Source organism: Aspergillus pseudonomiae (genome assembly GCF_009193645.1).
Source record: "Aspergillus pseudonomiae strain CBS 119388 unplaced genomic scaffold BDV37scaffold_14, whole genome shotgun sequence".
NCBI classification, from domain to species: Eukaryota; Fungi; Ascomycota; class Eurotiomycetes; order Eurotiales; family Aspergillaceae; genus Aspergillus; species Aspergillus pseudonomiae.
In genome coordinates this window covers 303,356-316,883 of record NW_022476006.1, presented here as the reverse complement: position 1 = coordinate 316,883, position 13,528 = coordinate 303,356, and the positions used below count along the sequence as shown (strand labels likewise).

Sequence of the window (13,528 nt, the reverse complement as noted above, 5' to 3'; positions counted from 1 at the left end):
TAATTTTTGATTCTTGTTAGCTCAGCCAACCTTTTTGATAATAGCTACTCATGGCGTACCTTCTATATAAGTTTAAATTCATGAGTCATTAGCCCAGTCCGTCTTCCTCTCCAGATTGGTCGCCGCTTACTTTCTATTAACCATGTCAGCTTTGAAGTGATCACTATTAATCAGAAAATACCAGCACTCACAAGCTATTCATTGTTATTAGTGTCTTTAAATCCTTGAATCACCAATTTCTCAGATATCACTCACCTTCTAATAGTATCCATAGTAATCAGCTCTATGTCCTCAGTCATAGGCTTCTCAAATACTATCAATACTCACTAGCTATATATTCATATTATTGTTAGCACTATACTCAGCAATCTGTTTCAGGTCAGGATACAAACATTCTCTCTCTACCAATAATTATGATAGTCAACCCTCTGCCTAGATTGTCATCCCAGGTTGGGGGATATGTCACCACTCACGCTCTGCCACGTGCCATTAGACCGTTAGGAATGTATCGGTGCGGCAAGCCAGAGAGTTATCACTTACACCCTGTTATGAAGTTTGTCATTAGCTCTCCATATCTATCATACAGCAATCTCTCTGATCTAGGAGGTCAAAGCACTACAGGTGCCTGCCATTTGGATGAAAAGACCCTTCATACCAGTATTCTGTTTGGCTCCACAGCCTCCTTCTCCGGGAATGCCATCGCAAACGCCAAAAACAAAGTCAGGAGCGGAAGGAACTGCATTTTGGATAATCGGCTTTTGTCCTAGGGTGAGTTCGGATAAGGGGTAAACAGAAAAAGGATATGTGCTATTTGAAACAAAGTAACAAGTGAGCAGTGATGTTGACAGCATTCAAGCCATCTAGATGTGCTGCGATAGGACCTTTATATCACCTGAACTGGACCTTGGAGCATGTTGATACGACTATTGCTCTATTTGAGGATCGTTAGTGATTGGTGCGTAACTATTACATATCTATTGCATGTCTATTGCATACTTATTGCTTCGTGAAAGGTTAAATATGGTGCGAATGACGTGTTCTAAGATCGCTGTTTAGACGAGTGATCGGTGTACTGCATTTTCAGTTGAAGTAAGCTATGACATGTACAATCAAGACACGTCTGATGTCGTAGATAGGTACCCAATGCACGGTACGGAGTACGTTCGTACCATCGCGACCCGTTGGAATTCCTTGGCCGTGACTGGTACACTCCCTCGCCTGGATTTGGCAACGTTCTGAGTTCTGGGGCGCAATAAAGCTACAATATAATATGCGGGGTTCTAGTTGTACTACAAAAGGACTAGTTTCAGCAAACATATTATGTATTAATTCTTTATATAATCAGGTAAGACAGTTTGACTCAAGTAGTTTAGTAATGTATTTCAGACAGTGACTCCTGACATGTTGACTGGTGGCGTAGATCTCAAGAAGTTGCAATCCGCAGACCACGGTGTGGACACCATGGCTATGAGATTAATAACAATAGCTGTAGATGTCTATCTTCAATAGTGAGATTACAAAGTACCTGTACACCCCCGAGAGCCTTTAAAAATAGGAGAATATCTGTCCGCTTTCTATCCCATTGTTCCCTAGCGTCTTAAAGGCATTGGCTGTTTTGTCTTGCAAGACTCTTTGGTTTCCCCATATTACACCTGCAATGACCACCACCAATCTTTCAATCATCCCTACAGCGCTAAGTCATATTGGAGGCTTGTGCCTTTCAGAGGGCATCACACCAGTATGGTACAATGTAATGAGGAAACGATTTGCTCCGTTGTCCGAGGACAGTCAAGACATACCTCAGTTGAGCAGCATTGGCCATACAGAGTCCGCCTCAGACCTGTTTGTCCATCTAAGTCGAACTCTTGAAGATGACCATGTCACAGCCTTCATAACAACAGATTCTGTTGCCAAGGCATTTGATATATCTCATGAACCGTCCCGGGGAAGTACAGGCGCCACACCGCTATCCTCTCCATTCATCGAAGTCCAAATCCCCGGGAAACGCACAGGCCTGGTCGCTAGCAAAGACATCCGTGCGGGTGATGCTATTATCTCTGAGAAACCAGCCATGGTAGTCCATGAGGGAATAGACGAAACCGATGAGGAGAATCGACTACGGCTGCAGTGGGAGGCTGTGCGTCAACTTCCCCGGGAGATTTCGACTCGGCTATTGAACTTACTGGCATACGGTGACGGCGATATCCTGGATGAGATCTTGAACACGAATAGTTTCGGTGTCACCATCCCAGACTCTGCGGATCATCGAGCTGTTTTTCTTCAAATATCTGTAAGGTTTTAGCCTTTCCTGGCCCCTGTATAATTATCTGACTCATCATCGCTGAACTATTATTCTTTTAGCGATTGAACCATGCTTGTCGCCCAAAGTAAACCCCCTCCCCTTCCCAAAGCTGCGCCCTTCTCCTAAACTTGCATGTCAGTGCTGCCTATCAATTCGATCCCGAAACTCTGGTCCAAACTATTTATGCAATCGATGATATTCCCCCCGGGGAGGAGATAACCATTTCCTGTGAGTAATCCGACAGACCCAGCCTTAATATCGCAAAGAGATGTCCATCAAGACACTGCTAACCAAGTACACGTCCTGATTGATTTCTTGCAACACATCAGATATTGACACACTGGTTCCATATACTCAACGTCAAAATGATCTTGCAAACTGGGGGTTCGAGTGTACATGCCAGCTCTGCAGCTTGGCACCGGAGGACAGAGTCAGGTCCGATCGCAACATCCAGTCCATCCTCACCTACAAACGCGCCCTCGATGATTGGTCCGAATACTCTGCCGCAACCACGGAGATGGCGGAGGCCTTGATTGAGCTAGTGCGAAGCGAGCTTACTCACGATGCCATTGCGACAGCCTACAGGCTGGCGGCGTACGAGTTTAATGCGGTGGGTCACAAGGACGGCGCGCTGGAATATGCGTTCCGCGCCTTCACCCATGGTTGTGCTATTTGGAGGAAGAGGGACGCTGAGAGTAATATCCACGATGTTGTCCGGATCATGAGCGCGCCGGAAAAACACTGGACGTGGATGAAAAGAATCGGGACCTGCGTGGCTTGACTGTAAAGTTTACTTGCAATGGCCACGGTACTGTTTGAAGTACTATTAGACCGAGAGTTGTGATTAGGGCAGGTTTTTCAAGAGGTTTGAGGCGGGTTAGCCGTGGGTTTACCCCAATCTCCAATCAACTCTAGTTGATGTATTTTACATACACGACACAGACCATTTCCAGTATCAAGCATCCTATCAATGCAAAGGATCCGTCAAGTTGACTGCTCGAATTTGATGCATCGGCAGGTAACGGACCTGTACGCAATTGTGCAAACTACGAATACAGGGAGGTCAGCTGTAAGAGAAACAAATGACTTTATCCAAGCCCCTTTCATATAATATTTTAAATTCAGAGAGATATCGATAAAGCATATTACTAGACAGTGAATAGACTAAATGAGGAGAGCCGTTGTTGCGGAGTGGGAGGAGACGGTGTCTTTTACTCATCTACTGATGCAAAGAGACGAACTCGTTAGTAAGCCGAACATCTCCGTCAGCACGATCTGGTGCTACCTGTCATTATATCGACTACTTTGCTGCTGGCGATACGACCCGATTTATGATTTGAGAAAACCTTAGTTTGCGTCTCTACTGAGCGAAATAATGATAAGGGCCGATCTACATGACTACACAAACGACACACACAGTGCAAAAGTGACTGAAAGCCAGGACAGGCTGCCGTACTTGCCGGGCGAGTGCGTCCTAAGTTTAGGGTTTTGCTATGCGTAGGTCCTCTGTGGATATTGATAAAATGTGACGAGGCGAGCGGGACCATGTAGGTACAGCACATCCATAGGTCAGATCTGCGATGGATCTGACATGTACCGCTTGCCTATCCAGCATAAGAAATTACCCCTAGTTTTATCCGCATTCCACATACCTAACCCTGTTACTGATGTGTTTGAGACGGCGGGGAAAGTTCAAGTTAGGGAACGGGGGAAATGAGGGCGTACGCGGACGATATTTTTGAGGGGGCTCAACAGATTATTTACTACAACTATTTCCAAGATCCGGCATGCCACGTCGGTGTTAAGGTTTATGAAGTTTGTGCGTGGGCAGAGTTCCAAGGTCAAGACTGTTGTCTCGCCTATTTCGTTGCTGGCAGGCTTCCGGTTGCGTATTAAGCTAGCTACAATGTATAGGAACTGCCTGAGTGACATTAACAAAGGCGCAAAGATCCACTTCAGCATACACAAATCAAGCTCCATGTATCGGCTAACTATACTTCATATTCCTCAACTCACCAAAGTTTGATGTACGCCTCATGGGGCATTATTATGCAGTTGTGGCTGACCAGGTTGTATTTCACTGCAGTATACCTGCTTTCTAATCGCAAATACTTATATAGGATAGATTGACACATTGTCTTGTGCTCTCTTCCTCGGCTCCCCGTATGAGAACGGCATAGTATATACAGACAGAGTAGACATACTCCTTCATAACGCACTGCCTTGTGTAAACAAAGGCAAACTAAGTGTTCGCGAAACTGGACCACTGCTGTACAAAACCTTGCCATTTTATAGAGTTATTTCGGTTTAATAAAACCTGTCTTTTCTACCAAAGACAATGCACGCGCTAAAGTAGCCTTTTACGTGCTTCGTGACTAGAAACTTGCGTGTCATATAGATGGTCGGTAGTATTATCCTACGGAATGTCCCGAGTATAGAGCCCTATATTGCTTTAGACGGTGTACACATCTATCCAAAATTGGATTTCAGGGGAGATTCATTAGCAAGTTCGTCTTGTATCATCCAGCGATGAGCAGGGTTGCAGGAGGCCAACATTCAGCTCTACAGTGTGTTTCAGTTCTCTGGTTTACAAAGGACTCGAACTACAGTTAGTCGGTATAGGACAACTATCGACCCACTAAAGTCTTATGTCATGCTATCCTTGACGAAGTCTGTCCTGCTGAGTAACTTTGTTTTATGTAATAATATACTGGTTTGTTTGAATAAGAGAGTAGATCATGATTATATATCCTACTCGAAGGGCAAAGTTTCAACGAATATTCTGCACAACATACATACTTTGCCATTCCTTGACGTTCGAATTTAAGGTACGATGCTGAGAACAGCTACTGAAAATGGATATTTGGCCCGGGACAGCTCCCTTACTCCACCGTATAAAACACGATGTTTCCCTAAAGCCATCACAAAGGGAAACGCTTAAGCGACCTGTACAACCTCCCTGCACCGGCCTTGCTCTCCGTTGCCCCCATGTTAATATGCTTGTGATTCGCGCGGACATCGTCAACGAGCGCATCCAGCTTGGAGTTACCGGGCTGGGTCTGCCAGGGCTTGGGGCCGCTGGGGGAAAACATCTCTTCGATTTCCTCAAGGGTGTTGCCGCATGCCTCGGGGTAGGTGAAATAGAACTGGATCGCGGCCAGTATACACATGACGCCGAAGACGATGAACATCTTCCAAATGATATTCTGGAATCTGGGAGGGATGTAGAGGCCCAGGGCGAAGTTGAAGAGCCAGTTGCCGATGGCCGTGATACCCATGCCGGTGGCGCGGGTCTCGAGCGACCAGACCTCGGCCGCGTAGACCCAGCAGACGGGGGCCAGAGTGACCGCGTAGATGATGATCAACATATACGAAAAGGCGATGATGGCGTGGGAGGGGGATCCAGTGACGCGAATCAGGACGTTTTCGTTTCCGCCCACGCCTCCGGGGACATACTCGCCCGACGAGAGGATGCCGCCCACGACAAAATGGCAGTAGCCCATGTCCAGCGCCCCGTAGATCAGAAGAGGATGGCGGCCCGTTTTATTAATGAAGAAGAACATGATCGTCGTGAAGACGATGAAGAGCGCATATTGGATGCCCGAGGAGATGAGGTTGATGTTGCCGGTTAGGTTCGCCATCATGAAGATGTACACGACATACTGCGTTGGTTAGCTCGCTGTGTAGCTTGTTTATGGGCGGCAGCAGTCAACTTATGTAGGCCATCACGTTGGCACCGCTGTTCTGTTGCCACATCTGCACCGTGAAGCGCGCCAGAGTCCGCTTCCACATGCCATTGTAGACAAACTTGCGCCAGCCAGGGAGAGCGTTCCTTTCGGCTTGTAGCACGGGCAGTCATTCCAAGCCGAAGAAACTGGCTGTGAACGAGAATTCTCCCTGGATGGCAGGCACGTTCAATATAGAACTGCTTAAACTTGTGGTTCAAGTTTGGAGTCGTTTCATTCAAGCGATGGGCTTCGTTGCATAGAACGTTGAGCGATGGCCAGGTTGAACGAATAATGTGATGATAATGCGAGCATGTGAGATCGTCCTGTAGTGAAGGAGGGATTGGCCCTGGAAAGCACTCCTTTTTCTAGGCTAGTACCACTGCAAGTGCACTCCAACTCGTATGCCTTTCATACCCAAGGTGATTCTTTTTTGATGGTAGAGATCTGTTTTCTGTGCTTGATTGTGGTGCAATAATACGCAAACGACAGGTCCCCAGGCAGTCAGTCGCTACGGCCCACACTGCAAGGGGAGTACAAGTATTTGTACTGAAGAAAGTATCCGTGTCACTAGATTCTTTACTGCCCGGGGAGCTAGTCCATAAAACATCGATTGGGCTCTTTATTGAGACCTAGGACCATGACGGCAGGACTTCGCCCTCTCTCGGGATTCTTGGCGGATATTTTCCATTCCTCGGCCACCATAACATAGCACGGTCGAGCTCGCAGAATGGTAGTCCAAAGTAGTGGTCAGATCCATATTTAGAATTGAGGATTCCTACAAAGGCACGTAGAATAGCTTTCTTGTCGTAAAGTCCATCACGAGTATGCGGTAAGAATGCGTGAGGGAATAAGAATTGAAATGATATACACCAGCCTCGATGACAGACTGGGAGGGTAAGGAAGACTGAGATAGGTTCATAACCTCCCAATCTAGCGCCTGTCCGCTTTGTATCGTTGAATCCTCGACATTGACACCCTCCCCATGAAGACATTCAAAAAACACATTAGAGTCAGAGAAAAGTATCAGTCGTGAGGAGAGAACCGCCTCCTGAAATGTCCAACTACGAGTCGACCATTTGGAATTGCGAAGATTCAGGGCATAGTCCGGGTGCATTTGTATCATGAATATCCCCTGCGTACAGACTGAAATGGCTGTATCTCTCTGTTTGGACGACACTCCAGGTAAACCATAACAGGCATCTTCACCAGCCATCGCCACCAAGGTGACTACTGAACGGCGATAAATATCGCCCAAGGCATTGATTTGGATCTCGGCTTCGTGCGATGATTCTTTGCCTTGAAGGATGCAGAGTCGGTCAATCCATAAATACGGGATGTGGAGTTTCCTGCATGCAACTATCGCATCATACAGTGTGGCTGGCAGGCCCTGTTTCAATAAGTACCCTTCCTGCTCCAGCTCACTCAAGTTTGCAGCGGTCGCTTCGAACTGCTCGCTGCCTGTTCTGACACCCCAGACATAACTCAATGCAGCATAAAAACAATCCGGTGGGGCGTCCACAATACACCCTCGCTCAACATCTATAACTCGGAGGCCAGTCGGTTGGGTGCACAGTTGTCGCTGGCTAGAGCACTCGCGGTGCAGGTCGCAGCCTCGCAGCCAGCTAGAGACGTGTTCCCAGTTCACCATTGGCCTAGGTCGTTGCGTCATATTCAAAAGGCGAGTGGATGGCTGTCGTATGGACCCAAGGTACCTGTAAGATATCGGAGCATTTAAAGTATCATCCTCACCTTTAACCTGTTAGCCCTCAAGGAAGCTTCCACTTTCAATTCTCCTCCATACTCACCGTCCTCAGAAACTAGCTGCAGATCAAAGAACCTCTCCCACGTGCGCAAGGTCATTCTTACCCTAGTCAATGTGTGATGTTGGATTCTTTACCCTAGTACCTGTACAAAACTGTGACACAAATCACACTTTTTGCTGCGCTCGACCAAGTCGCGCGCTAGCCCAATCGAGAATGTACATAAGCGATCCAGACAGCGAATATTTTCAGGTAATGTATCATCCGATCGGGTCCTGCATTTATTCTCATGTGTTTGAACAAGATGGCCAAGTCTCATATATTCACAAAATTCACATAGTCTTGTCATAGAGTCCAGTTCTAACGAGCACCATGTACACTGGTCATGGAAGAGGGACCTGGTAGGCTCAGTTCCAGCCAGGTTAGGTCCATTACCGACTATAGAATCGCATAGAGAACACGGCTCCTCTGTGTTCCCATGTGAACTTTTCTTTGGTGGGCGAAGGCACGATTCACAACTCCCCATGACAGAAGAAACCACCTTCCAGTATTGTCAGAAGATATTTGACGATGTCATCATGATGGTTGAAACAGAGGGGAACAAGGGCGTGGAGGACTAGGTATTTATAGACATCCATAATATGTGGTTGCTTTGTCACTGCAGCGTCGTCGTACTTGACTGGCAACTATGCTTCTTCACGGCCCAACCCCGGCCCAAGCCCACGGTGGGTTGGGCTCTGGGCCCGAGTCTAGGGGCCACGATGGGCCTTGGGCTTAGTATAGGGGCCCATAATGGGCCTGTGGGCCTAGGGGTTGGGCTTGGGCCCTGAAGAAGACTAGCGATAGTAATCAATGACTGACATTGAGTTCAACCATGGTTATTAATGGGAAAGCTGGGGTGAGGTCACATGATACCTCGGAAGTGCCGACCTTGTAGTGACAAATGTCAAGGCGATGGAGACATCTTGACAGCAGGTAGTAGTCCATTGCTATCCACCTCAACTATGTCCGACCAACTAAAAAGAGCCTCATCCAGACGGTTTCATCCTAAAGTACCACTGGAACAGCGCAAACGTATCATTAAAGCTTGCACCGCCTGTCGCCTACGTAAGCGACGATGTGTGCTCGTCTCGCCTGATAAGTGCCAAAATTGCAACAAGACCAACTCGAGCTGTGTCTTTGAATCAGAGGAGGTAGAAGCGACTGCTCTACCATATAGGTATAAACGCTTTGTTGAGTATCTTTTGCTGAAGAGTGATCTTACCTAATATCTCCAGTCATTTCGATGAGGATACAATCGATCACAAAGATGCTGCAGCAGAGTTCAACAGATTCTATCCTGAGATTGGTCTTACGGCAGATCAGTCAGCTCATTTAATGAAAATTTTCATGAATTCTAACACAGCATCTGCTGTAAATCAGTCTACAAGGGAGCTCGGTTATGTCGGCGCTACCTCAGAGGAGAAGCTAGCACCTGAATCTACGACTACACTACCAGCCTCTAATGCAGCTACATTTAGTAAGTTCTATAATAGAAACCTATTGCAATATATTAACAGTTTAGTCAGGAGGGCATGAGGCGCTAGCACATAAAGATTTCCTAGATTCAGCGACTGAGGCAATTGCTCAAACCGAGAGACCGGATTTCTCTGACTATAGTGTATGCCTGATGAAGATCTCTTGTGTATAAGCCTGAGTCTAATTATGCTCTCTATCTCTTCGATAGTCTTTGTTCTACCCTGGAAACGAATCATATAGTGAGTATGAGGACTATATGATGAACCAGATCTTGAAAGATTTCCCATCACAAACAGAAGCTGAGGTGCTTATTTCAACGTTCTTCTGTTATGCTGAGGCAAACTGGTACTATTTTGACGAGGCTACATTTCGTAGTCAGCTACACGCACTATATAGGAGCGGTTTTGCTACGTCTATTGCCGACGCCAAATTGATTTGTTTGGCCTTCACTGTCTTTTCCATGGGCAGTCAGTTCGCTCATCTTCATCAAGATCGCCCTGACAGTGATGCGGAAGGAGTAAACATAGAACAGACTGGTATTCCTGGTGCTAGGTTTTTTCGGCATGCGCAGCACCTTATACCACGGATAATAACATGTCCCTCCTTGGAAGGGGTGCTAAGCTGTCTTTTGGCAGCCCTTTACTCTCTACCAATCCATAATACTAATACATGCTACACATATCTCGGCCTTGCCTTGCGCAGTGCGATCTGCCTCGGTCTACATCGAAGATCTGCCGGCTCTAATCTACCCCCACAACTGTCAGAGATCCGGAACCGTGTTTTTTGGACGACATATAGCATTGAACGGTACGGATGGCCCACTCACTTTCCATTTTTTCCCCTTCTTTTTATTACCTTTTTTATTTTATTTGTTCTCATTATTAAAGGCGTGTCGCTATCTCTCTCGGGTATCCGGAAACGCTCCAATGCAACGATATCGATTGCCCCCTCCCCCGGCGACGGGCAGATTTAGACTCCTCTAATTCGTTTCGTGCCGAGAGACTGGTGGCGTATACAAAACTAACTCTGCTACTCAACAAGGCAATTCAGTCAAGGTGAGGTGTCCATAGTATTATGCTATAGCCAGATCTTCAGATCGGCTTTGTATTGTTAACTCCTTTCACAGAGCACTGGATAGCTATGCCACAGAAGAAATTCGGAGGCAACTTCTTTCCTGGAAGGAAGAGCTACCAGCTGAATTAACAAGGCTGGATGGTGTCTCTCTAAGGCTTAATGTACACCTACAACTCCACTACTGTATGGTTTGGACCTATATCAGTCGTGCTGCCCTGATCAGTAAAGTGCGAAACTACGTGACCAACAAAGAGAGCCGGACAGACGATACTATCGCGAGTGCAGAGATCCAAGAACTGTCAAAGGCCTGCGTCCAACATGCGGAACAAATAATTGACCTGATCGACCTTCTCAGAAATCGCCGGCAGCTAGCTCGTTTCTCCCATACCGACTTGCACTGCTGCAGCTCTGCCACTATCATTATCCTTCTGGAAAGTATTCTCTATCCTAGGCTCAAATCTTATTCTAGAGTAAGCACAGCAATGAAATCCCTACATTTTATTGCCTGTGGCAGTGACTTTGCAAGGAATGCCCTGAAACACGTGGATATTTTTCAGGCGGTCGTCAACAAAGCATTGGCAGCCATGTCTCACCAAGGAGAACCGGGCTTTGATTACGGCGATCTCAATCTCACACAATTGTCTGATACAACCCTGCAACCCAATGAGCCACAAAACCGAGACAGCGCTGAATTCGTGGTAGATAATCATCAGCCTTATTATAGGACATCGTGGGAAAGACGTCTAGATGAGCCAGGGAAAGAGACATCAAATGATCAACCCTATTACCAAGGGTATAGTGGAGCGCTTTTCGATGATATTGGGACATTGCTGGAGGACTGTTCATTTTCCGACCAACATCTGCTGGGATTTGATGGACTTTACGCAGGCAGTACACTGGACCACGATGATGAATTATAGAATCGATTTTTGCTCAACTCCGACGATCACTTGTCATTTTCATACAGTGTATATGATCGACAGGAATATAAATGAAGCCATGGCTTCCATTGGTGAATGCAACGTTCTGAGAAGCAGATTGAAAGGCGGAATACATTAAGTGGTATACCGGAACTGCTTGTCCTCCTTATCGGTCATATCCCTCCCGGCCACTTCGGCCACATGCTCGCTCACCTCCATCTGGACTGCAGATCGGCGTTTGTTTTCATAAATACAAGAAAGCCAATAAACTGCCACGGATGGAATGAAGACAAGCCAGCTAACAAGGGCCAAAACAAGGCCACTTCGGTAGCGGGGTGCGTACTCGGTGTTCCAAAGCAGTGGTCCGCAAATAGCCCCTACGGCATAGCCGACGAAGAATAAAGCGTTCACAATTGCCTTCTTTGTGTTCCCACGTGTGTTTGAAGCATTTAGACTGAGAAGGATTGAGAAGACATTTGAAATCACGGAGGCCTCTATGGTCTGTGAGCTTTGGATTCGTACTTAGGAACCAGGAGCTGTTCTAGGGTCTTGGATTCATACCAGCCAAGACGCAACAATCATACCCCAGCCCGCTGACAACGGGAGGGCAAAGAGGAGGACAATCCCAGTGAGGGGTACAATGCAGAGTCCGATCACGATGGCGCACCGGCGGTTTGGCCAGAGCCAGCAGAAAATGATCCCAACCCATACGAAAATGATCTGAATCGCACCTGACGGTGAAGTGTACAGCATTGTGTCGAAATTCGAATATCCCAAATAGTGAATAATTAGAGATGCGAACTGTGTTCCGGGAATCGTGAGTAACTATGATGGACCCAGGACTTCAAGATACTTACTGCAATAACGGGCGAGGGAAGTGTAATAAGAACACCAAAAAGGAAGCTCAAATATGCTCTAATATCACCAACTGCCTCTGTCAACTGTGATATAGAGAAATGGGTGTGATCCCCGCCTTCACTTTCTGCCTGCAGTCGCTTCGTGGCTATCTCCCGCTCATGAGGCTTGAGGAACCAAGCTGTAGCAGGACCCGTGGGCATGAGAAAGAAAAATAAAATGCCCACGAGCATCGTTAGGCCACCACATATGAGGAACATGGCTTTCCACTGGGCAATATTTATTTCTTGATGGCCGATTCCGTACATCATCAAAGCCCCGACAATCTGAGCGAGCCCGTTGCAACTGATCCACAAACTAATATCCACACGTTAATAGCCAGCTCAAGACAAATGGAAAGACTTGTACACGGGGGTATCCTACCCTATGCGCATGGGATGTTCCGTCTTTTTATACCAGATACTGGTTAGGGTAACGAAAGCCGGTGATACAGCGCCTTCAGCCAAGCCCAAACAAAACCGCACTGCCATAAATGATGGGAAAGCCGTCGCAGCTGCCAGACACTATAGAAACATTCCAATTATTCTTGGACATCATATGCTTGGAACGAACGAAGAGCCCTTACCATGCATATCCCTCCCCAGACGACCCTTGATCCATTCATTTTAGTGGGGTTCCTTGAAAGAGTTACGCAGCGGCCAGACTCACACTGTACAAGCAACAAATCTAGTGAGCGGCAAGCGGCTCATCAGGTACATAGCTGGAAACTCTGATACTAGCTGCCCAACATAGAAGATAGATCCCAGCCATGAAAACTGTGAACCATGGAGGTCTAGGTCTTCTATCATTCCAAACACGCTAGCATAGCTTAAGCTCTGCTTGTCGAGGTCTGAACTCTGGCGTCATCAGCAAGGGTTTCACCCCAAAAGGGGATGGTTGGCACAATGCATAGCAACTGCCTGATCTTGATGGTGGCTTACATTGAGAAAAGAAGACAAGACACATCTTGTTCCTACTTTCAGCACTCTATATCTTTATGGCCAAACAAAGCTATCGTATACTCACCAATGGAAGGACAACACAATCGATCTTTCTTTTCACACGTCTCTCGTCCTCCGGATCAAGGAATGCTGCCGTTGGCGTTTCCGGAACGGCCTTCTCGGATTCTTCCAACATTCTGGTCTTTTTTTGTGTGTCGATGAAGAAGGGTTTTGAAGGGATGAATGATATATACAACTTCTCAATTGCTACCAACGAACTATAGAGAGTATGCCAGAGATATCTGCGTCAGATGGCTTCTTATAGCCTTACAAGGGTCATCAAGGGATTGCAATAACGAGCGATAACGCTAAACCCCGCACCCCAGATTAT

The 13,528-nt window shown here is 46.8% G+C and overlaps 6 protein-coding genes across 6 annotated transcripts; 3 read left to right on the top strand and 3 right to left on the bottom strand.

The window, feature by feature from the left end:
- Window positions 1-1,657: 1,657 nt before the first annotated feature.
- Window positions 1,658-3,083, top strand: BDV37DRAFT_280500 (SET domain-containing protein; the record flags this gene model as incomplete). The annotated part of the gene is made up of 4 exons (XM_032086585.1): window positions 1,658-2,290; window positions 2,362-2,387; window positions 2,442-2,530; window positions 2,632-3,083. The coding sequence occupies 4 exons, from the start codon at window positions 1,658-1,660 to the stop codon at window positions 3,081-3,083; spliced, it is 1,200 nt and encodes a 399-aa protein (XP_031944212.1).
- A 2,764-nt stretch (window positions 3,084-5,847) lies between these two features.
- On the bottom strand, window positions 5,848-6,589 carry BDV37DRAFT_242156 (uncharacterized protein). The gene has a single exon (XM_032081276.1). It carries the CDS (start codon window positions 6,159-6,161, stop codon window positions 5,943-5,945), a length of 219 nt encoding a protein of 72 aa, XP_031944211.1. The 5' UTR covers window positions 6,162-6,589; the 3' UTR covers window positions 5,848-5,942.
- Window positions 6,590-6,659: 70 nt separating this feature from the next.
- On the bottom strand, window positions 6,660-7,993 carry BDV37DRAFT_291591 (HET domain-containing protein; the record flags this gene model as incomplete). The annotated part of the gene is made up of 3 exons (XM_032088983.1): window positions 7,836-7,993; window positions 7,006-7,779; window positions 6,660-6,967 (listed from the first exon to the last, which is right to left on the bottom strand). The coding sequence occupies exons 1-3, from the start codon at window positions 7,888-7,890 to the stop codon at window positions 6,660-6,662; spliced, it is 1,137 nt and encodes a 378-aa protein (XP_031944210.1). The 5' UTR covers window positions 7,891-7,993.
- A 996-nt stretch (window positions 7,994-8,989) lies between these two features.
- Window positions 8,990-10,424, top strand: BDV37DRAFT_46729 (fungal specific transcription factor domain-containing protein). Its single transcript, XM_032090712.1, has 4 exons — window positions 8,990-9,009; window positions 9,068-9,309; window positions 9,355-9,450; window positions 9,517-10,424. Exons 2-4 carry the CDS (start codon window positions 9,295-9,297, stop codon window positions 10,279-10,281), a joined length of 876 nt encoding a protein of 291 aa, XP_031944209.1. The 5' UTR covers window positions 8,990-9,009; window positions 9,068-9,294; the 3' UTR covers window positions 10,282-10,424.
- BDV37DRAFT_46703 (fungal specific transcription factor domain-containing protein) lies at window positions 10,425-11,538 on the top strand. The gene has a single exon (XM_032090711.1). It carries the CDS (start codon window positions 10,568-10,570, stop codon window positions 11,300-11,302), a length of 735 nt encoding a protein of 244 aa, XP_031944208.1. The 5' UTR covers window positions 10,425-10,567; the 3' UTR covers window positions 11,303-11,538.
- Window positions 11,438-13,333, bottom strand: BDV37DRAFT_269611 (MFS general substrate transporter; the record flags this gene model as incomplete). Its single annotated transcript, XM_032084396.1, has 7 exons — window positions 11,438-11,794; window positions 11,864-12,103; window positions 12,160-12,514; window positions 12,581-12,720; window positions 12,868-13,046; window positions 13,138-13,162; window positions 13,223-13,333. The coding sequence occupies 7 exons, from the start codon at window positions 13,331-13,333 to the stop codon at window positions 11,438-11,440; spliced, it is 1,407 nt and encodes a 468-aa protein (XP_031944207.1).
- Between the last annotated feature and the right edge of the window lie 195 nt (window positions 13,334-13,528).

What these genes read in the sequence shown, in the direction of transcription:
- BDV37DRAFT_242156 (XM_032081276.1), bottom strand. Translation starts at nt 6,161, where the DNA reads ATGACTGCCCGTGCTACAAGCCGAAAGGAACGCTCTCCCTGGCTGGCG.
- BDV37DRAFT_46729 (XM_032090712.1), top strand. An exon ending in CGGATTTCTCTGACTATAGT is followed by an intron (nt 9,451 to 9,516) that starts GTATGCCTGATG and finishes TCTCTTCGATAG; the next exon opens with TCTTTGTTCTACCCTGGAAA.
- BDV37DRAFT_46703 (XM_032090711.1), top strand. Translation starts at nt 10,568, where the DNA reads ATGGTTTGGACCTATATCAGTCGTGCTGCCCTGATCAGTAAAGTGCGA.